This window comes from Coenobita brevimanus, chromosome 105 (genome assembly GCF_032717465.1).
Source record: "Coenobita brevimanus isolate Jiangsu-jjx chromosome 105, ASM3271746v2, whole genome shotgun sequence".
In the NCBI taxonomy this organism is placed as follows: Eukaryota; Metazoa; Arthropoda; class Malacostraca; order Decapoda; family Coenobitidae; genus Coenobita; species Coenobita brevimanus.
Genome location: NC_137058.1, coordinates 24,322,817 through 24,346,003, shown reverse-complemented (window position 1 = coordinate 24,346,003; position 23,187 = coordinate 24,322,817). Strand labels below are relative to the sequence as shown.

The following is a 23,187-nucleotide window of genomic DNA, read 5'->3' as shown; positions in this document are numbered from 1 at the left end:
TTTTTTTATAAACACAGCAGTTGTTCAGCATACCTTTGAACCCACACGCCAGGCTGTCAGCCACTCTGCATGTGCACTACACACGGTAAAAAAAAGTATCGTGCAGGAGGGGTACGATAATATCCAAAATGATCAATATAGCTTGTGTTGTACTTGGAATATTAACTGATTATCAACCAGATATGCATCCAGTAACAATATCAACCATAAATTGTCATATGAAACCTACCTCTGACATACTTTTGTTGGCATGTTTAACAACAAGGGGGAAAAAAAATCATCAAACATTTCTAGACTCCATCGTCCGTGGCGTCAAATTTTTCGGGCAAAATGTGCACCGATACTTTTTGTATCGAGTGTACAGTGTAAGCCAAAGCTGACTCGTTCAGGTAATAGCCCGTTTTGTTTATAATATCGTTGCTAGTTGACATGCAGTTCATAATAGTTTGATAGAGAAAAGTAGTTCATCACCATTATACATGTATTATAGCACAAAATTACTCTGCCGACTTATCAAGTACAGTTTTCTCCTGTCTACCCACTACTCTAAAACCCGCCAGCAAGAAAATGCTGTATCATTTTTAGTATAACGACCTAAAATTGACCTCTCTGTCTTCAGTGCTGATTTTTGACAATGAATTAACACTTGAATATAATGCTAGTCACGAAGAAGTGCTATTGAAAGGATGTACAGCTGTAGCATTGTCTCATTCTGTTATCGAGCGAAGTGAATTCAGCCGGCATATGAAAATCTGGGCCAAGTTAGGGTAAAAAGAGCATAGCCGCAGAAACCTCTTTGTTTATAGAAATTATAGCAAACTGGTAACATCAACCGAGAGAGAATGAGAGAAAGAGAGGGGAAGGGAAGGAGCGAGAGAGGAGAAGGGGGCCTTGGGGAGACAGCCAGAGGGGAGTCGAGGGAGAGGGGAGCAGAGGAAAGCAAGGTTGCCAGTTTAGTGTATGTTTTTCCGCTATATTTGGATACATTTACTTTCATTTAGCGACGAATTTAAACGTTTAGCCCCCCCCCCTCCCCAGAAAAAAATGGTGGTGGTAGAAATATTTTTACACAGCTTTGGCGTTCTCCAAGAGATTTTGCACCTTTTCTACTGATTCTCTGGAGATTTTTATATTTAGCGACATTTTAGCGGTTTTTGACAGCAAGTTTAGCGATATTTATGGATTTGGCAACCCAGATTCCAGGCAGTGTGTTCCAGGACAGGGAAGAGGAAGTTGCTCAACGCGGGGCTCTGAGTGTACATAGAGGACAGCTTGCCACACAGGTAAATAAAAAACAAAGCTGAAATTGACAAACAAACTTCAGATCACCTCCCTTTCGTAACTAAGAATTATTTTTGCATGGAGAAGCAGAGACATGAGTATTGTGCACTCTCCTTTCCTCGTCTTGGCTTTAAAAAACATCTTAATTATGAAAAAATAAGAGTCCAAGCTTGGCATTTAGGAACAAACTATTTTTCAACTCCATTTCTTAGCTAAGAATGTTTTGTCAGGAGAAACAAGTGACAAGTTAAGATTTTGCACTCTCCTCTCATCTTGCCGAGAGAGAGAGAGAGAGAGAGAGAGAGAGAGAGAGAGAGAGAGAGAGAGAGAGAGAGAGAATAAAAATCATCATCATCCAATCCTGTGTTGCCTCATGAGGAGCGTAGGAGCCCGGGGCCAGGCAAGTTGGTCCTGACGTTTAAGATGAGAGTGACCAGCCCCACTTATCCTTGAGTGGCATTACTCGAACAATATACCCCAACCACCCCTTGGATATAAACCTGCAGTCTCAATCCGATAGGAGCGCCTTAATTACCCACTAAACCACCAGGCGTCATAATTTATATAGTTACCACCTAGTATACTGTAGTAAATGGTTTCCTGGTGTACAGGAAACCATTTGGCTTGTCACTCAGTGTAGTCATCCATAGACCGAAAGAGGAAAGAATGAAGGAAAAAAGACAGAAAGAGAATGAAGGAAAGAACAATTAAAATAGAAGCCTGAAATTCACAAACACACCATGAGTTAGCTGCTGTAATGGTCAGTGTTTACGTCCTCCTACATGTCGGCGATTTTCTCTTTATTTCCAGCTCTTTGTCTTGTGTGGGTTGATGTGATGTTGACGGCTGTGGGAAATGTGTATTTAGATATTAAACTAACATCTGAACAAACTAAAAGGGTTAATAGCGTATTCAGATGGCATTTCTTTGCCTTTAGCAACAACAAATGACACCCATCTCACCGAAAACACCTTTTCCCCTTCATAATGTGTCTTAGGCAGAGACAGATAAGGTTATACTGCTTTTACTCTAACTTGGCCTAAAATTGACATCTCTCCAGCATGAAGACAGAGATGTAGCGATAGAGTAGCAGTATAATATGATGCAAATCACGAAGAGGTGCCATGGAAAGGATGTTGAGCTGTAGCGCTCTTTTTTCTGCCACTGAGCTACGTGAAATAAGCTACAAAAGAAAATTTAGGCCAGGTTGGGTGAAAAGCTTATAGTTTAACATTTCCGACAACCTGCAGCATCAAATCTTCTGACACAGGATCAAAAGAAGTTGGTGACGTGGAGGAAACCCGCAGAAAAACAGGAGTCCGTCAAGTACATAGTGACTGATTTTTTTTTTTTTTTTTTTTTTTGAGGAAGAACAAGGTACCTGAAGATTCTGTGTCTTTTAGTTGTCCTTCCTGAGAAAAGATCTTCCGAACGATGGGATATTGATAATATATTTGTTTTTAAATTAACGTGTTAGGATCGTTTTATTGGTTCTCTTGTAAATAGCACGTCTTGGTGACTAGCACTATTTTCTGGTGTTAATCTGTTGCCTAGATTTCTGTCCTTTTGCAGCTTTTTTTGTTTTTAATAACCAACAGAGGAAGGGAAAACAGATGAGTAAAAAAAAAATAAAAAAGTATCACCAGATTACTGGCGTCCTCCACTCATAAAAAACCTGTAACAGTTGGACTTGAACAGTTGTAGGTTGAAGTTTGGGGGTTCACGTATATATATATATATATATATATATATATATATATATATATATATATATATATATATATATATATATATATATATATATATATATATAAACTACGATTTTTCACCTTTTCCATAGCACTTCCTCGTGACTAGCACCATATTCTAGCGTTAATCTAATGTTACAGCTCAGAATTACAGATGGAGAGATGGGGATTTTAGGCCAAGTTAGAGTATAAAGGGTATTGCACATTCTCGTGATTAGCATCATATCCTAGTTGGCGTCAGTGGGTAGTATTTGAAGTGCCTTGAAGATCCCGTAACACATCCCCCTCAGCAATTTATCTTGTACATTCATTATACATCAGTGCCCTCTTTTACGTCACTATTGAAACGATATCATTAGCACAGAAGAGAATGTTATGGTGTAATTTGCTGAATGAATCGCTAAGGCAGAGATGCTACCAAGCTTCCCACGTCACCTATCTATCTCCTCTATATAGCTAGGCTGTTTCCCCGCTAACGTGGGGTAGGTAAGACAGGACAACACACTCACCAAAATACTTACCTCCACACACACGTTTACTCGTATCTTAGCCTCTATGGGGAGAAGGAACCGATCCTCACCGCACCACACCACACGAGGGTCGACCGCATTGCAATCCAGCGACATCCGCAGCAGGGCCCGACAGCAGAGCTGGTTTACCCCTGCCACATCATAATGGACCCAACCTCTTGCCCGCACCTGACACGATTAGCTGATCAGACCAGATGCCACCTGCTATAGAATATTTTCCAGTAAGGCGTCATCAGAGCCTTAACTTGTGCAAATGAGCACCGCTACTAAACGCCTTATGCTTTCTGTCCCATTATCCTTGCTCCTTTCTCCAAACGATCTAATTCAGCATTTTACACACACACACACACACACACACACACACACACACACACACACACACACACACACACACACACACACACACACACACACACACTGGTGCAGTGGTAACGTTCCCGCTTGCCAACTGGTGGACGGGAGTTCGCGCCTCGCTCAGGTTGCGAAAAGTTTCACTGACGAAGTGGGTGGTTACTGTCCCCCTGGAGCAAGGGGACGGGTGTGTGCGTGTGTGAAGGTCACAGCCTTGCCCTTAGATCGGACTATATGAGCTCTCAGCTCCCTTCCGGGAGGGTAAAAGCTGACCATCACGACCATCAAGTGATCCTGACCGACCCGGTGAATTACACACACACACACACACACACACACACACACAAATGCCCACTGAAACAAATGCCAAATAACGGCCCGTGTCTCCTTTACAGGTCGTGTGTGTGTATGGGGGGTATGTGCGTGTGGAGGGTGTGGGTGGTGTGGGTGTGTGGTGTGGGTGTGGTCACATTCACACCCACCCACGCCTGGATCCCATTCTTCGGGGAGGAGCTACATAAACACCTCAACCTGCAGAGTCATCATAGAGGTAAAGCACATCATTAACAGTGTATGTATTGAAGAAAAACGCACTGTATAGTTGTAATCTGTGTTTATATTAGGGCTAGTCCACACCAGACACTTGCTGGTGTGGCCGGGATTTCTGCATCACTCTAAGACTAACCCATGGAAGTTCTCGCCCGCGCCCGCCCGCACCAGCAAGCATTTGGTGTGGACGCGCATTACTTTTTATGGCGTGTGCTACTGTGTGTGTGTGTGTGTGTGTGTGTGTGTGTTATTTATCCTAACTCCGGGTCAATATATTCACCTGGGAAATAAGGCTGCTGGTAGAGAATGAAAAACTAGGTCATCCCCCCTTCTCTCTCTCTCTCTCTCTCTCTCTCTCTCTCTCTCTCTCTGTGTTTGTGTGTGTGTGTGTGTGGTATCATTTATCACCCATGGGGGAATGAAACAAGCCAGACAGAAATGGCCTTAGTAATATTTCACTATAGGTCAGAGGTCAATGTCAGGTCAAGGGCCATACGGTTAACAGTGGTGGCATGTTGCGCCAGGCTACGTGTGAAATGATAGACGGACGCCTTCACGTGGTGGCACAGATTTAACCGGTGTAATGTAGAGTTTTGTTCTAGCCTTCATATTGGCTCCACCGTCGTCATTGGGCACGCGCGGCCTCACTGTTGTTAAATATCCGCACCACCAAGTTACTATATGCATGGTTTAAGGCGAGGACTTACCAGAGGTGTGGCCAGGGTAGCTCCATGGATGGGGGACCAAGGTGGCGACAAGCCTTATTTCGGGGCTGTGATACCACCTACGCTGCTGTTCTTATATTCAGTAATTCCAGATTTTAAATAGGGAGAAGTAGGGGAAGCCAAGGGTCTGATAGGGTGGCTGTGTACCCTTAAGCCCTTCCACTCTCGCAGCCACGTCACTAAGTACGAGGAGGCACTGTCCACCACCGCTGTTTTAATAGGGGCTGCGGCATGCCCTATAAGTGGAAGAGAAGACTGTGATTTTTTATAGTTTTCAGTGATATCTTAAACATCCTGCTCGATCCCTACCCACGAAATACTAATGAGTACCAAAGACAACAAACACCAACAGATTTAATAGTCTTTTCGTGGCCATATTAGTGTTCGGCTGTGTGTGTGTGTGTGTGTGTGTGTGTGTGTGTGTGAAGAATGTTATCTGTCAGAGCTGGGATCAGTGTCTATACATCATGGTGATAGTGTAGCTGTCATGTCTATCTATCTGTCTATCTATCTGTCTGTCTGTCTATCTATCTGTCTATCCATCTTACGGAACCATGTATAGTAAGGATCTACCCATGCATTTATCTCAGTCTGTCTATCTATCCACTTATCTATCTATCTGTTTATCAGCCTATTTTTCTATCTACATACCCGCCTGTCTGTTGGGTCACATTCTGTCTATCGATCATCTATCTGTGTGTCTGAGGTCGAGCCTGTGAATGCGTGTGTCTGTTTGTTAAAGGTGATGTGTTTAGGGAGAGAGAGAGAGAGAGAGAGAGAGAGAGAGTATAAAGGACAGATCTAAATACGTACATAGATAGATGCATAGATAGATATATAGACAGTCGGATAGACAAAGAAAGAAAGAAATAGACAAAAAAACATAGATAGATACATAGATAGATAGGCAGATTCTGTATTAAAGATCTTAATATATTTGTAATAGATAGATATTGACAGATATATATATATATATATATATATATATATATATATATATATATATATATAGAGAGAGAGAGAGAGAGAGAGAGAGAAGAGAGAGAGAGAGAGAGAGAGTTTAAAGGGAATGGTTGTAGAGAAATAGAAGGAAGAAGGGGGAGGGAGGGATGGGGGAAGAAGAGAAGTAGGGAAGGAGAAGGGGTTGAGAGGGAGAGAGAGAGAGGGAACGAAGGAGGGAGGAAGGGGGAGAGAGAGGAAGGGGGAGAGAGAGGAAGGGGGGAGTGACAGAGTGAGATACTGAAGGAGGGAGGGAGAGAGGGTGAGAACAAAGAAAGAAGGGAAGGAATGATAAAGGAAGGGAAAGAGGGAGGGAAGGAGGAAAGGAGGGAGGGAGAGGGGAAGAGAACGAAGGAGGGAGGGAGGGAGGTTGTATCTAGGGCAGAGAAGAGAAGGAAGAAGAAAATGAGAAGAGAGGAGAGATGAGACGGGCGAAAAGAGAGACAGAGAGAGCAGGAGGTGGAGGAGGAGGAGGAAGAAGAGAAGAAAGGTGGAGGAGGAGGAGGAAGAAGAAGAAGAGGAGAAAGTGGAGGAAGAGGAGGAAGAAGAAGAGAAAGGTGGAGGAGGAGGAGGAGGAGGAGGAAGAGCGAGAGAGAGGTAAAAGAATGAGGGTGTCAGTTACCTTGAGAGACGTGAAGACAATACTCTCTCTCTCTCTCTCTCTCTCTCTCTCTCTCTCTCTCTCTCTCTCTCTGGTTATTGCACTCCTTGTTTCATTTGGCTTCAGTTTTCGCTCTCTCATTTTCTTTCTTTCTTTCTCCTCTCTTTTCTTCTCTCTTCCTTTCTCCTTCAATTCTCTCTTTTCTTTCACCCGTGCTCTCTTCTTCTTTCTCTTTTCACTTCTCGCCCTGTTCTCTTTTTTCCCTCCTCCTGTCTTCACTCCTCTTCCCTTGTCTCCTCACCGCCCCTTTCCTCTCCTGGCCTCTGCTTTCCTCTCCTCACCTCTCTTCTCCACGTTTCTCTTCTCTTTTCTCCTTTTTCTTTTTCGTATTTTTCTTTTCTCCTTCCTTTCTCTCCTTTCTTCTTCTACCCATCGTCTCTCCTCTCCTCTCCTCTTCTCTTCTCTTTCGTGTCCTCTTCTCCTCTCCTCTTCTCTTCTCATCTTTTATCTCCTCTTCACTTCTCATCTTTTATCTCCTCTTCTCTTCTCATCTTTTATCTCCTCTTCTCTTCTCATCTTTTATCTCCTCTTCACGCCTTTTCCCCTCTCTCCTCTTCTCTCCTTTCCTTCCCCCCCCTTCCCTCTCCTCTCCTCTCCTCTCCCCTCTTCTCCTCTCCTCTCCTCTTTTTACTTTACTTTCATTATCTCTTCAATTTTTTCTTCTCTTCTCATCCTCTCACATCTTTCGTACTTCTCTCGTTCCTCCTCCCCTCTCCCGTCCTCATCTTCCTCCCTCTCCTCTCCTATTCCCTTCTTCCTCCTCCGTCTTCTCTTTCTCTTCTCATCCCCGCACCACCCACTCTTCTCATCCCCGCACCACCCACTCTTCTCATCCCCGCACCACCCACTCTTCTCTTCCTCTCTTTTCTTCCTTTTCTCTTTTTCTCCTCGATCCTTTCTTCCCTTTTCTTCCTCTCTGATTTTCATTTATTCCCTCTTCCTCCTCCTCCTCCTCCTTCTTCTGCTTCTTCTCCTTCTCCTCTCTTTCTCCTCTCTCCCCCTCTTTCCTCCTCCTCCGTCTGACCTCCTTCTTCTTCCCTCTTCCCCTCTTCTTCCCCCTCCTGCCTCTTCCTCCTTCCTCCCTCTCTTCCTCCCCTCCTCCTTCATCCTCCCTCTTCCTCCCTCTCTTCCCCCTCCCTCCTCCTCCCTTTCATGTCACTCCCCCCCAATTTTTCCTTCTGTTTCTTCCCTCCATCTCTTCTCTCTCTCCTCCCCCTTCTCTCCCCTACCCTTCCTGTCATTCGTCGTCACTTTTGTTTCCTCCCTCTCCCCTTCCCCTCCCTTCTCCTCTCCTCCCCTCCCCTCCCCTCCCCTCCCACTCCTCCCTCCCTTCCCCATCCTCTCCCCTACTCTCCCTCCCCTCTCCTCCCTGTCATTCTTCCTCTCTTTTTTCTTTCCTCCCCTCCCCTTCCCTCCCCGTCCCTCTCCCCTTCCCCCTCCCCCTTCCCTTCATCATCTCGTGCTATTTTTGCTTCACATTTCCCTCCATTTCCCCTCCCCTCCCCTCCCCTTTTTTCTTCCTATCCCCTTCCCTGTCTCCCCTCCCTTTTTTTCTTCCTTTTCCCTCTCCTCCCCTCCCCTCTCCCCCCTCCCCTTCTCTTTGTCCATTTCCCTTCCTCCCTTCCCCTCTCCCTTCCTTCCCCTCTCCCCCTCCCTCGTCAGGTTCCCTTGCTATTTTCCCCTTTCCCTCCCCTCCCCCCTCCCATTCTTCTCCCTCTCGACTCCTCCTGTTATTTCCCCTCACTTATCTCTTTCTCCCTTTTCTTTCCCTTCCTCTTCTCTCCCCATCTTCATTCCCCCTCTTCCCTTCTTCCTCCTCCTTCCACCTCTCTCTCTCTCTCTCTCTCACACACACACACACACACACACACACACACACACACACACACACACACACACACACAGCAAGACCTTCATTTTGTCAGCAGAATTGAGTGACGTTCTAATTTTTCATCCCCAGCTGTTTCATTAAGAGAGAGAGAGAGAGAGAGAGAGAGAGAGAGAGAGAGAGAGAGAGAGAGAGAGAGAGAGAGAGAGAGAGAAAGAGAGAGAGATGGGTGAAGGTGACAACAGAGAGACAGATGGAGGAAGGGAGGCAGAGTAATGAAGGGAAGGAGAGAGAGAGAGAGAGAGGGAGGGAGGGAGGGAGGGAGAGGTGAAATGCGTGCCGTAATTGTATTTCCTGAGTGAGTTTGCCTTAACCCGCAAGTGGGGAGTGAGGGAGGGAGGGGTGGGGAAGGAAGGAAGAAGGGGGAGAAGAGAAGAACGGGAGGGGAAGGGGAGAGAGAGAGAAGAGAAAAATGGGAAAGGGGTGGAAGGAAAATAGAGGAAGGGGAAGAGAGGTGAAGGGAAGGGGAAGGGGGAGGGAAAAGGAAGGAAGGGGTTGGGAGAGAGAAGGAAACATTGGTGGAGAGAGGACATAACAACATGAGGAATAACTGCGGTAGTCCAGTTGGCGTTTTCTAGGCAGCTGTTACAAGAGTGACTAAATTACTAGAATAAGACAAGGATAGCAAAGCAGAAGGCTCTCCCTCACCCACCAAGCCCTCCAGCCGAAATCGGGAGGGGAAAGTCAGAAGGAACACCATGCGGTATAGAAAAACTGGTGTGGACATTTTATAGGAAAGTGTGAAAGAAGAGAAGAGACTACCGTAGTGAAACCTGAATGGAAAAAGAAAGAATTAGTACTGGTTGAGATATTTTTAAAACCCATCCCTTATTTGTACTATGCTCATCTGGCCTGTGCATGAAACTCTTAATGGAAGGGGCAGCAACCACATTACTAGGCAGCGCGTTCCATTCGTCCACTACTCTGTTGCCAAACCAATTTCCAGGCCCGTAGGCGGACTAACTTTTCGAAGGGGGTGGGTCTTTTCTGCTGAATCTGGACCTGCACAGCACCTGGCTGGTCAAAGGTGTGCTGCATGCTTGCTGTGGACCTATTTCTTCACTAAAATGGAATTTATCTAGTTTGAACTCATTCGTTGGAGTTCTGTCCTGTATGTTCACTTTAAGCACCTTGCTGTTGACTCTCTCATTTATTCCCTTCATCCACTTAAACACCTCAGTTACTTCACCTTTTATTGTACGCCTTTCCAGAGAGTGCAAATGTATTCTTTTCAGTCTGTCTTCATATGAAAGGTTCCGAACATCATGTATTATTTTTGTCATTCTTCCCTGTACATTTTCTACCGAATTTATATCCACTCTACAGTACGAACACCAAAATTACGCTGCATAGTCTAAATGTGGCTTTACTAATGCTAGATAAAGTTGCAGTGTTACTTTAGATGTTGTGTTACTCAAGCCTCGTGAAGTAAATCGTACGACCCTGTTTGGGAGGGGGAAAGAGAGCGAAAGGAAAGAAAAAGGGAGAGGAGGGAGGGAGGTGGAAGAGAATGAATGGAAAAGGCAAGGAAGGAAGAAGAGAGAGGAAGATTGAGGATGAGGAGTGGCAGGGAGAGCAAGGAGAGGAGTGAGGAAAGAGAGGAGGAGAAGGAGGGAGAGAAGGGAGGGGGGGAAAGGAGTGAGAAGCAGATTAAATGAAAGGGGAGGGAGGATGAGGGAGGGAGTACAGAGGAGAGGAAAGCTGGCGAAATGAGAAGGGAGGGAGGGGAAGGGAAAACGACGAGAGAGAGAGAGAGAGAGAGAGAGAGAGAGAGAGAGAGAGGGAGAGAGAAGGGGGGGAGGCGGGAGGTATGAGAAGGAGGGAGAAAGAAGGAAAGGGAGGCAAGTAGGGAGTGAAAAAACAGGAAAAAGAGACGAAAGTGAAGGAATTGGGAGGAAAGCGAGAGGGGAGGGGAAGGGAGGGGGAGAAAAGGGAAGAGAAGGAGAGAAAGAGGGAGGAAGGCAAGAAGACGAGAAAGAGGGAGGGGAAGAGAGGAAAGGAAAGAAGGAGGGGGAGGAAAGAAAGAGGGAGAGGGGAGAAAAAGAGGGAGGGGGAAGGAGGGAAAGAAGAAGGATAAGAGGAAAGAAAGGAACAGGAAGGAAGGAGGAAGGGGCGAAAAGCAAGAAAGAGAAAGGGGAGGGAAAGAGAGAGTGAAGGGAGGGGAGAAGGGGAAATAACGAGGAAGACAAGATGACGGAAGGGGCGGAGGGGAGGGGGAGGAAGCGGAGGGAGGGAGGGAGGGCAAACGAGATGAGAGGGGAGAGAGGGAAGGAAGGGGTAGGGAGGGAAAGCTGATGAAATGAGAGGCGAGGGGGTGAGAGAGAGAGAGAGAGAGAGAGGGGGGGAGGGGAGAGGAGAAAAGAAGGGAGGGGAGAAGAGGCGAGGGGAGGGAAGAAAGGAGAATGAGGGAGACATGAGGAGAGAGAGAGAGAGAAATGGTGAGAGAGGGAGGGAGGGAGGGCTGAGGATGAGAGGGAGGGATGAAGGAAGGAAAGAGGGAGGCTTGAGGGAGGGTGGGATGGAGGGAGAGATTGAAGGAGGGAGGGGTCAAGGATGGGTGAGGGAGGTGTGAGGAAGTGGTGAAGTGAAGGAAGGAGAGAAGTGGAGGGAGGGGTGGGGAAGGGGGGGTGAGGGAGGGAGGGAGGGGGTGGGGGAGGAGATGCGCAGATGGGGGTGAGGGAGGGAAGGAAGGAGGGTAGGGTGAGGAAAGGGTGAGTTAGGGGGAGAGAGGGGAGAGGAAGGGAGGGAGGGAGAGGGGGTGGGGTAAGGGAGGGGTGCACAGATGGGAGGGGCTAGGTAAAGGCCACACCCTAATCAATACTATCTTCACCCTTCTCCTCTCCTCTCTTCTCTCCTCTCCTTCTCTCCTCTCCATTAGTCCCCTCTCCTGTCTTCTTATTCTCTCTTTCTCCTTCTCTCTCTCGTATCTCCTGTCTCATCATCTCATCTCATGTCTTTTCCTCCTTTTCTCTCCTCTCCGTTCCTCCTAATCTCTCCTCATCTCCTCTCTCTTCTCTCTCTTCATCTGCCATCTTTCTTTTTTCACATTTCCTTTCTTCCTCTTTTCTCCTCTTCTTTCTCTTCTTTTCCTCTTATTTCCCTCAGTCATATTCTGTCGTCTTCTCTCTTTTTCTCGTCTCCTTCTCTCCCTCCCTCTTTTTTTTTATATCTTTTTTCTTCTCCCTTCCTCTTTTCTTCAATCCTTTCTTCTCATCTTTCTCCGCTCCTCTTTCCTGACTGTATTCTTGTCCTCTCTCTCTCTCTCTCTCTCTCTCCTCTCGTTCTCCTCCTCCTCCTTCTCTCCCCTCTCAACTCAGCCACCCTCATCTCACAACGTCAATAAGATATTTTGTTATCCTTGTCATATTATTTTGAATGGCATTTAATTTTGATACAGTGGTAATGATACAGTGTTAGTTACAGCAGCTGCAACTGTTTCTATTACAGCTACTGCTACTAATACTCCTTCAGCTGTTTCTACTTCTATATCTCTTACTACTAACATTACTATTTCACTACAGCTGTTTATATTTCTGCTGCTACCATTACCACTACCACTACTACAGCTTCTGCTTTAGTATATTACTGCTACTACAACGAACTGCTACTACTGCTACTACTACTACTACTGCTACTACTACTACTACTACTGCTACTACTACTACTACTACTACTGCTGCTGCTGCTGCTATTACTACTACTACTGCTGCTGCTGCTACTACTACTACTTCAATAGTACTGCAGCCATTATTGTATATATATGTTATGTTTCTGTCTAAAAGATATGAAAGCTTAATCAGATCTAAATGTTGAAAAGGCAAAAAATTGTATATGAATTTGGGATGATTTCCATATTGGGGCACATAGGTCAAAGGTCAAGGTCACAGGGCAAGAGCAAATTTCGTATTATGATGATGATGATGATGATGATGGATTGTCTGAGGGTCATATGGAAGTTGTCAGTACTGTAATCTGTTGTCATTTCTGTTTGTCTGTCTACGGTCTCTCTCTCTCTCTCTCTCTCTCTCTCTCTCTCTCTGTGCGTGTGTGTGTGTGTGTGTGTGTGTGTTTTCGTCCACGAATAATTTTGAAGAGAGAGAGGGAGAGATGTGTTTACCTAATTGATCTTCTGGAGAGAGAGAGAGAGAGAGAGAGAGAGAGAGAGAGAGAGAGAGAGAGAGAGAGAGAGAGAGAGGCTGCCCATAATCCTTCCTTTTTCTCTCTACCTTTAGCTCATGCTCTCTCTCTCTCTCTCTCTCTCTCTGATATCAATGCCCCTTTAAGTTATATTTAAAGGTTATTTATTAATACTTATGGGGAAATGTTGGTAGTTGTGGTAGTGATGGTTGTAGTTGTGGTAGTGATGGTTGTAGTTGTAGTGATAGTGGTAGTTGTGGTAGTGATGGTGGTAGTTGTGGTAGGTATGGTGGTGGTTGAGGTGGTGATGGTGGTAGTTGTGGTAGTGATGATTGTAACTGTGGTAGTAACTCAAGCGAATGTTGGTAGATGTGGTAGTGATGGTGGTAGTTGTGGTAGTAGGTGTAGTGAATGTTGGTAGTTGTGGTAGTGGGAAAAATAGTGTTTTAAAGCAACGTTAAAGATGTAGTGTGGATGTCTAGTCACTCCACCTACCACCATCCTCCCAACTACCAACATTCCCACCAACATTCCTGCTACTGTTACATCTACCATTGCATCTACTACCGCTACCAGCATCGCTACCAACATTACTACCACTGTTACTCCTACTGTTGCTTCTGCTGCCACTACCACCATTCCTACCAACATTCCTGTCATCCTTCCTACCATCATTCAGTGCTACCAACATTCCTACCACTGTTGCAACTACCATTGATTCTACTATCACTACCATCACCATAACTACCAACATTCTTACCAACATTACTGCCAACACTCAGTACCCTCCAATAATCCTGCCAACTACCACCATTCCTACCAACATTACTCTCAGTATTCCTATCAATATTTTGTACTACTACCATCATTACCACCATCACCAGTTACTACTACCCATAAGGATTTCAGTAGTAGTTGTAGTTGTTGTTGTTGTTGTTGTTATATTTTATTTTTTTTCTGAGAATGTAAACACACCCAAAGGCCAAAAGAATATTAGCTTTAAATCTCTCTCTCTCTCTCTCTCTCTCTCTCTCTCTCTCTCTCAAAAGTTCATATTATAACGGCTCAGTCAGCGTTACCAATCCCTATCGTGCATCATTTATTCATTTCCTGCTCCCACTGTCACACCCACGCCCACACCAGCAGACTGAGCCATCCCCGCAACACATGACTCGGCCAGTTAATTTCTAGTAGTGCAATTTTCTACCCACCCTGTATATGCGAAATAAAATAATGATAAAAATGTCTGTACTTTTTTTTTAACTCTAACTTGGCCTAAAATTACCATCTCTCCATCTTGAATATTGAGATGTAACACGAGATTAACGCTGGAACACAGTGCTAGTCACAAAGAAGTGCTGTAGAGAGGACGTAGAGCTGTAATACTTTCGCTTTCTGCCCCTGAGCTAAGGGAAGTAAGCTGGAAAAGGATGATAGTGTATAATCTGGGCCATGTTAGTGTGACAGAAGTATAGTCATGAGGAAGTGCTATGGAAGGATGTAGCGCTGTAGTCCTGTCTTACTTTGCCACAGAGCTACATAAAACAGGCCGCAACAGTACCAAACCCTGGCCAAGTGAAGGCAAAACGACCATAGCAAGGCGCGTCAAACTCAACGCTTGCGGTTTGCCACGGTTAACATTCCCCAGCCCGATAACAGCGAGGAAGGGAGTTACTGCTGTACTTGGTCCATTCACCATATTCTGACCCAGGTTTTCCTCTTTTTGCCGCTTATTTCACGTAGCCCTGTCAGAATGAGACACTGCTATGAATTTATATCTTTTCCATAGCACCTCTCCCTTTATTAGCATCATACTCTATTGTTACCTTTGACAACGAATTGGAGGAGGTTATGTATTCACCCGTGTCTGTTTGTGTGGCTGTTTATGTACAAGGTATATCAAATGTTGTCATCGGATTTCAGATAAATCTGGTGGATAGGTGGGTAATGGATCAAGGAAGAGTTTATTAATTTTTGCAGTGGATCCGAATCCGGATTCAAGAATAATTCATAAGTTTTGTTGGCGTTTTTAAGGTATGCGCTTTCTGAGACTATGTAACAGGACAAAGACCACAAAATTAATTGACTGAGTGTATGAGGCCGTAAAAGTACTCGTTTGGCAGGAAAGAGGAATTACATCAGTAAATCTTAAATCTGACTGTTGTTGGCCAAGACATGCGGTCTTAAAGTAATTTCTAGTCAGTCTATCGTTACAACTCGGCATTCAGGATGGAGAGATGGCAGTTTTAACGAGTTAGTGTGAAAAGAGCGTAAGTGATGTGATGACCACACTGTATACGCTGCATCCCATTAAACACCACGACCATGTAACCCCATGTTGGTATTACCCTGCAGAGTGGGACATCCTGGGTCTGGTGGGCATCAACGGGTCCCAGCCAGGAGTGTCCCAAGCAGAGGGTCCCCTGCCAGACACCCCTGCATGGAGACTCAGGCACCCATACCACAACATACAGCTGCACCCTTCCATCGTCCCCAAGGTGGGTAGGAAGAGTGGTTGGAATAGTAGTATGAGTACAGGTAGGAGTAGAAGGTAGGCAAGTAGGTAGAGACAAGAGAGAAAAGTAGGGCGTTGTACAGACAGGGAGAAACACGGCTAGGTAGACAGGGAGGTAGGTGGGTTGGTAAAGAAATAGCGAGGTAGGAACTAGGTTGGAGGTTTGGTGGAAAAAACTAGTAGTAGGTTAGGGAGAGGGGTAGGAAAGTTGGAGATTAGGTAGGCCATTTTTTTTTTTTTTTAATAATTGACTCAACCTGACACCATAAGCTTCCCTCTTTCTCATATACAAACAATACAGGAAAAACATTGACTGCTTAAAACCAACCATTCCTCTAGCTGCCATCCAGTCCCAAAACAGATCGCTTAAACTCCTTTCTCCATAGATTATATTACCCTTATATGATGGATGATCTCTGTAGTGTATTTCGCCTGCAAACAATGAATGGTGAGATAAAGTACAGCAAGGAGTTAGACGGTTTGAAGGAGAAATAGTTAGAGAGGGATAGAGGGAGAGAAAAACTACCCTGATCTCTTCTCATCCAGATCGCCTCAACTCTTCACGACGAAATCTCTCTCTACTTCGTGTATAAGCAGCACAAGAAAACCATCGGGTCTCTCCTCTCCATAAACCTGCCTGGGAAAATCAAGCCATTCCTGCAGCTTCTGTCCAATCTCAAAACACAACGCTTGAACTTCTATTACCACATCAACGAGGATTCAAAGACGCACCAAGCATCCTTCAAACTGCCTGATAAAGTGAGTAGAATTTCTGGTCCTTGTTACGTGGCTCCATCCATAATATATCCATCTCAGTTCCCTCTCATTTACCCAGCTTCGTCAGTTTTCTCACGAGAGACACTGTCAAAAGGTAGGACAAAAAAGGTCAGTGAATGCGTCGGATGGAGGTCAGAGAGAGGGAGATTTTCAAAAGAGGACACCCTACCCCCCCATAACAAAATCTTGGATCTGTCCTTATAATTACTGTAACTAAGACCCCTAATCTCTCTCTCTCTCTCTCTCTCTCTCTCTCTCACACACACACACACACACACACACACACACACACACACACAAGAAGAACAGAGGAAGGAAAAACAAATTAAATAAAACTCCACACACGGGGCTACAGACGTCCTTCATTCATTTAAAAAAAAAAAAATGCAACAGTTACATTTGGGTCGGAACTCTCTTCAGGTAAGCAGGCTCCTTAACTCCTCTTCTTTAGCGATTTATTTTTGGATATGGCTGGATAATATGTATGTGTACGCTGTTTAAGCAGAGTATGGCAATGTGTGAAGGATAAGTATAACACAGAATAGGACAGTAACGTGTAATAAGCAAAATAAATCACTTAGGAAAGGGTGTTAGGGAGAATACGGTGGTTGAACTGTGTAAATGGGAAGGATTTATGTAACACACAGAACAGGACAACATGGTGTAACAAGCAAAATAAATCACTTAGGAGAAGATGTTAAAGAGAATACGGTGGTTGAACTGGGTAAATGTGAAGGATTTATATAACACAGAATAGGACAACAGGGTGTAATAAGCAAAATGAATCACTTAGGAGAAGATGTTAAAGAGAATACGGTGGTTGAACTGGGTAAATGTGAAGGATTTATATAACACAGAATAGGACAACAGGGTGTAATAAGCAAAATAAATCACTTAGAAGATGTTAAAGAGAATACGGTGGTTGAACTGGGTAAATCTTCAGGTGGGCTGGACGTGGACTCGCCTACTGTTAAGTGTGAACCAGAGCGAGGCACGGCTGTGGGTGAACTGCGACCACTACCACAAAACTACCCTGGCTGGCCACATCAACCTACAGATACCAGCACAAGGCCTGCTGTACTTCAGACAGGAGCCAGGACTCAAGAACAAACTCATAGTAGGTATCAGGGAGTATCAGGAAAAGGGATAAGTGGTTGGGGAGACGGGAAGAAGTGTCAGGAATGAGTGGGAGGATTCTGATGAAGCTGTGTATAAGCGATCTGTTTCAGGAATGAATGAGGTCAACTTCAGACTTCAAGAACAAGTATTTGGAGGGTGTCAGGCTTAAGAAGGATGAGTATAAGGTTTGACAGGACCGAGTATAAGGCATGATAGGGACGAGTATCAGGTATATGTCGAGCATGATTGTGGATGACAAAAGGAAACCGGAGTATAAGCGATCAGAATTAGGAATGAATGAAGTCTACACAAGGACGGATCTAGGAAACACAATAAGCCTATAGTGGTATCAGGTATAAGGGAGAGGTATAATGGATGAAGGATGAGTCAGAGGAGTGAAGGAAACATGAGAATAAGGAGGTAGGAAGTGAGAGAGAAGTGGGGTATTAAGGAGAGGTGTTAGGTATAGGGTTTGTTTATTTATTTACTTATTTTATTAGGGAGTATGAGGGGCAAGTATAAGGAGAGAGAGAGAAAGAAGTGGCCTGGGGTGTGTATGCAGGATGGGATACCTAATACTCAGCGTGTGTGTGTGTGTGTGTGTGTGTGTGTGTGTGTGTGTGTGTGTGTGTGTTTGTGTGTGTGTGTGTGTGTGTGTGTGTGTGTGTGTGTGTGTGTGTGTGTGTGTAAGGAATGAGAATATATACGATAAATGTTGTACGAGAGAGAGAGAGAGAGAGAGAGAGTAATCCCCGTCTGCCCATCTCAGTCATGTTGTCACTACTGCTTCGTCACCCAGAGCCTTGAGCCAGAGTCTCCTAGGTTACTAGTTTTTCACCTGAGGGAGCTGGGTTAATTACACAACTACTAAGCTCTGGTTACTTGAAATTCGATGAGCCTTAGTTAGAAAGAGGAATGGATCTCTTTAGGTCTATCTATCTGTCTGTCTGTCTGTCTGGCTATCAGTTTGTCAGCCTGTGTGTTCACCTAGCTATCTATCTCTCTCTGTATATATGTCTGTCTGTCTGCATGTCAACCTGTCTATGCATCTGTCTGTTTATCTATCTACCTGTGTATCTCTATCTGTCCATCTGTCTGTCTGTCTGTCTGTTTTAACTTGTAACGACAGGGCATTATTCAGATGGCCACTAGAATGTGGTGCAAGTCACGAAGAAGTGCAATAGGAAGGATGTAGAGCAGTTGCTGTGTCTGATTGTCTCTCTGGGTTAATGAAAATTTATTCGAGAATGATCAAAATGTCCGCCATAGTTTTTTTTTTTTTACTTTAACTTGGCCCCCATTTTTTTTTTTTCATCTTATTTAGCTCAGCTTAGTGGCAGTAAAATGCATTGCTACGGCTCTATATCCTTTACATAACATATCTTCGTGACTAGCATCGCATTCTAATGTTAATGTATTTTTTCAGCTCAGCGTTGAAGATAGAGAGATGGCAATTTTAGGCCAAGTTAGAGTCGTAGCAGCAGCAGCAGCAGTAGTAGTAGTAGTAAGAGTAGTAGTAGTAGTAGTAGTAGTAATAGTAGTAGTAGTAGTAATAGTAGTAGTAGTAGTAGTAGTAGTAGTAGTAATGTAATTCCGGCATATTTGGCCAAGCAACCCCATCAGCCGCAGGCAAGCAATCACCCCCACATGGCCATCTCGTGTGGTGAACCGATGTTTCCTTATGATAGACAGCGTCTCTCTGTGGGGAGATACGGGGAAGAGTATGTAGGTTTGATTCCTGGATGAACACCACATTTGCATCTTTCCACCCAGTTAACAGGGGCACTACACTAGGCTCCATATCGCCCGTTACATGGTTATATGGTTGCCAAAATCGTTTCATGGGTTCCAGGCCGAGATGGTCAGCTCTACATCAAGTTAAAATGGAATGATATTTACCATATATATATTTTCCATTCTCCTTCCAGGGCAGTATCCAGATGGCCAAGCTGACCAACTATGCCTCCAAGGACAGGCTGTGGAAGTGTTCGTACGACAAGCAGTTCGGACCCAACTGGCGCCCTCCTCTCCTCGGCTAAATTTCCTACATCTCGCCCAGCATGTGGCCAAAAATGAGACGAAGGAGAATTGTTTTGATCTCTGTTATTTTCTTGACAGACTTGGATATTTAGAGTGGTTAAAACATGAGACGAGGTACAGTCAAAGAGACAAATATCTTCCCAGTTCCATCTGAAGAAAATTTACAACTGATGAAATACAGTGAAAAACCCGTCTCTGTTAGTGGGTGTTTCAGATGCAGTACTTCGATTTTTCCCATTTGTATTCGTCAGGCTGGGAAGATACTTGTGTCGCTGTCTGTACTTCTCTGTTTTGACTTTTTCGTAAAATTTTTGCTGGAACTTGGATATATACTGTATAATGTAGGGTGAATTTTGAGTTTGGGGCCCTTTTCTTGGCTAAAATGAGACGAAGGTGAATTGTTTTGCTCTCTCTCTCTCTCTCTCTGGACAAACTTGTGTATTTGAATTTAGAGTTTATACTCAGCGTCGTATTTTGAGCGGCTTTGGAGATTTCATAGGACCTCATCCTCAGGGCTTTATTTTCTTATCTCAAAATATCCTGCAGTAGTGCAACCCCAGGCTCATCTGAAACGTGAACTCGGTGGGCTGCAGGCTTAAACTATCCTTCTGCAGTCCGTCATCCTACTGTCGAGGGGTAGGGGAGTTGAGGGACGTTTGTGTACCAGGCAGTTGATTGCCCGGTTTTATCAGAGCCACCACGTGAAGACGTCCCTCTCCAGCCGCATGTTCTCTCGTATGTCAGTGATAAGACAATAATAAAACGAAGTCACGGAGGATTATTGGCATGTAGGGAAACTATACTCCTTTTACTCTAACTTGGCCTAATATTGCCATCTCTCCGTCTTGTATCCTGAGCTGTAACAAGACTAGCGCTAGAATATGGTGGCAGTCACGAAGAAGTGCTGTGTTAAGGATGTAGAGGTGTAGCTTTGCTTTTTTTTCACCACTACGCTACATGAAATAAGCTGCAGAAGGACGAAAATTTGGGCCAAGTTAAAGTGAAAAGAGTATAGTCAGCTGAGGAAGATTTGGTGCGAAGCCTCCCAGTCACCTAATGCTCGATGTAGATTAATTTGTTCCTGCATATATTTGTGTATAATATTGGTCTTGCTTTTAACAGAGAATTTGTAATTATTTTCTCTCACAACAATATATGCAGTTTTACGCCATGCACTTTAGTCTCTGAGGAACACAGGTCGCGTCCACACTAAGTGCTTGTCGGTGTGGGCGGCGTGTGCGAGAACTTCCTTTGGTTACAGTGATGCAGGACCTCCGCCCACATCAGCAGGCCTTTGGTGTGGACATGACCTAAGGCACTGTCCCCTTTTAGAAGACTTTGTTAGAGTATATTGTACTTTGTGACCGAATGCCCTTCCTGACGCCAACAAATATCCTTTGTGGCAAACGCCAGGACCTATTGACAACAGTACACGAGGCGTCAAAGTCCTCTCGCCTCTCCTATTCTTTATCCGTGAACTTTGAAAACCAGTGTGGTGACCCTCTGTCATTTGGCCATAGATTAGTGTTACCAATGTTGTGCCGAAGATTCGCTACATTAGTTTTCAGTTCCATTCAAAGAGAAGCAGGAGAGGCAACAGGGCTACTGATGCTAGCTGTACATATTAGAGAAGAGTTATTTAATGATACCTATGCCATTGTATTTAACGGGTCAACTGAAATTTGTAAGTAAGGTAGATGTAAGGACGTAACATATCACATCGCCCTTATACTGACTGATTCTCTTCACTTACACCCCTTCTACATACTGTATATTTCAGATCCCTTTTACTTATACCGACAGACCCCCATTCACTTATACTGACAGCGCCACACTAAAATCTCGTCTGGGGGTTTTATGTGTTGCGGGGATGGCTTATTCTGCTGGTGTGGGCGTGGGTGTGTCAGTGGGAGTAATGGATATATGCTGCAGAGTAGGCACTATTATTCTGACAGCCGTCCCCGCAACACGAGAAATCGCCCGGCGGAGTGTAAGAGCAGCGTTATCTATGGACCTCCCTGTATAAACGGTCATCTGTTGCTTGTTACTCAAATTTTTGTTGCAGGAAGAACGGAAGATACGAGATTTTTGCATTTCCTTGTCCTTCCTGCTGAAAGAAACTATCCATCCATCCTTCCATCTGTCTGCCTATCTGTCTGTCTATCAAGTGCCAGACGCCTTAATCCGGTAAGGGGTTGCCACAAGCAGATGCCTCCACGTCACCTTGTCCCCTGCCATTTGACTGCCCTCCCCTCCAACTTACATCCCCCCTCTTTCATATATTTCTCCGTTCCATCCCTCCATCTCATCCCTAGTTCTCCCTCTCCTCCTCATCCCCTCCACTTCACTGTCATACACTCTTCCAGTCAGTCTCATTCCCCATCCTCTCCACTCCATCCCTTCATCTCATCCTTGGTTTCTCCCTCTTCCTCTCCCCCTCCACTCTCTTTACACTCTCCTAGTCGGTAGCATCTCTCTCTCTCTCTCTCTCTCTCTCTCCAAAAATTGTGTACTGTCTTTATGTATATTCATATAAACATTCATCCATTTAAAAATCAACTTTATATATTTTTCGTTTTAATTGTCTCCCTCTTCCTCTCAGTATCCAAGTAACACGTATGGAAAAGTGTGTACTGAGGTATATTTATAAATACAGTGTTTAATTGTTTACATAAATTTGAATATTCTTTTCATTTATAAATCAACGTCATTTTGGTTTTTATTTCTAATTGGGTTTATGTTTCACTATCCATGGAGTACCTACGTAATTTTGTGTACCGTCGAATATATATTTATGTATATTTGAACATTCCTATGTAACTTTGTGTACCGTCGAATATATATTTATGTATAGTTGAACATTCTTATGTAACTGTGTACCGTTGAATTTATATATATATTTATGTATATTTAAACATTCCTATGTAAATTTGTGTACTGTCCTATTTATGTATATTTATGTATATTGAAGCATTCTTCCATTGATAAATCTACATATCATAATGACAAATGTTTGAGGGAATAACATGTTGATATATCCCCAGTACCGTAGCACAAATGAGAATTATACTCCTCTTACTCTAACTTGGCCTAAAATTGCCACCTCCCGATGTTGAACACCGAGCTGTAACAGTAGATTAACACTCGATTATGGCGCTAGTCACGAAGAAGTGCTATAGAAAGGCTGTAGATCCGTAGTAGTGTCTTATTCTGCCAGCGAGCTACATGAAATAAGCTGCAAAAGGACGAAAGTCTGGGTCAAGTTAAGGTGAAAGGAGTATAATTACAGTAAGTTAAGAAGCTCAACATTGTCACACGTATTGCCGAATTCTACATGACAGGAGGCTTCGTAGTACCTCTCCCTTAGCGATTTATCCTGCATAATATACCTCGTCATCCTCTTCTATTATATGGATGCAAACTGTATAGGTATTAAAGTTATATATGAGACAAGGTTAAGATGTAAAGAATAAATCGCAAAGGAATGGGTGTTGCGAAACCTCCCTTGTCGCCTAGAATACGTGCCCAAAATCAATTTCTCTTGTATCTGTTTACCCTGGTCTTCCTGCCTGTACATCCCACTACACTCTGTTCACTTTAACTAGGCGTGGAATTGCTGTCTCTCCACATTGATTGCAGAGGTGTACCAAGAAATTAGCACTTAGAATATAGTGCCAGTCACGAAGAAGTGCTGTGGGTAGGATGTCGAGACATTGTGTTGTCTGTTACTGAGCTGCGTAAAATAAGCCACTGTCTGACAAACTTTTTTTTTTTTTCGACTTGGCCTAAAACTGTCATTTCTCCATATTGAATGCAGTGTTAGAGCAATACTGTATATTAACACTTGCATATGATGCTGGTCGCGAA

General features: G+C 44.3%; 1 protein-coding gene across 1 annotated transcript; it reads left to right on the top strand.

Annotated features, from left to right (window-relative positions):
* Window positions 1–1,221: 1,221 nt before the first annotated feature.
* On the top strand, window positions 1,222–19,505 carry LOC145416305 (kielin/chordin-like protein). Its single transcript, XM_080285305.1, has 6 exons — window positions 1,222–1,283; window positions 4,306–4,460; window positions 15,225–15,367; window positions 15,931–16,143; window positions 17,105–17,278; window positions 19,209–19,505. Exons 2-6 carry the CDS (start codon window positions 4,319–4,321, stop codon window positions 19,317–19,319), a joined length of 783 nt encoding a protein of 260 aa, XP_080141431.1. The 5' UTR covers window positions 1,222–1,283; window positions 4,306–4,318; the 3' UTR covers window positions 19,320–19,505.
* The last annotated feature ends 3,682 nt before the right edge of the window (window positions 19,506–23,187 follow it).

What these genes read in the sequence shown, in the direction of transcription:
- LOC145416305 (XM_080285305.1), top strand. Translation starts at nt 4,319, where the DNA reads ATGGGGGGTATGTGCGTGTGGAGGGTGTGGGTGGTGTGGGTGTGTGGT. An exon ending in CCTGCAGAGTCATCATAGAG is followed by an intron (nt 4,461 to 15,224) that starts GTAAAGCACATC and finishes ATTACCCTGCAG; the next exon opens with AGTGGGACATCCTGGGTCTG. An exon ending in CCTTCAAACTGCCTGATAAA is followed by an intron (nt 16,144 to 17,104) that starts GTGAGTAGAATT and finishes GTAAATCTTCAG; the next exon opens with GTGGGCTGGACGTGGACTCG.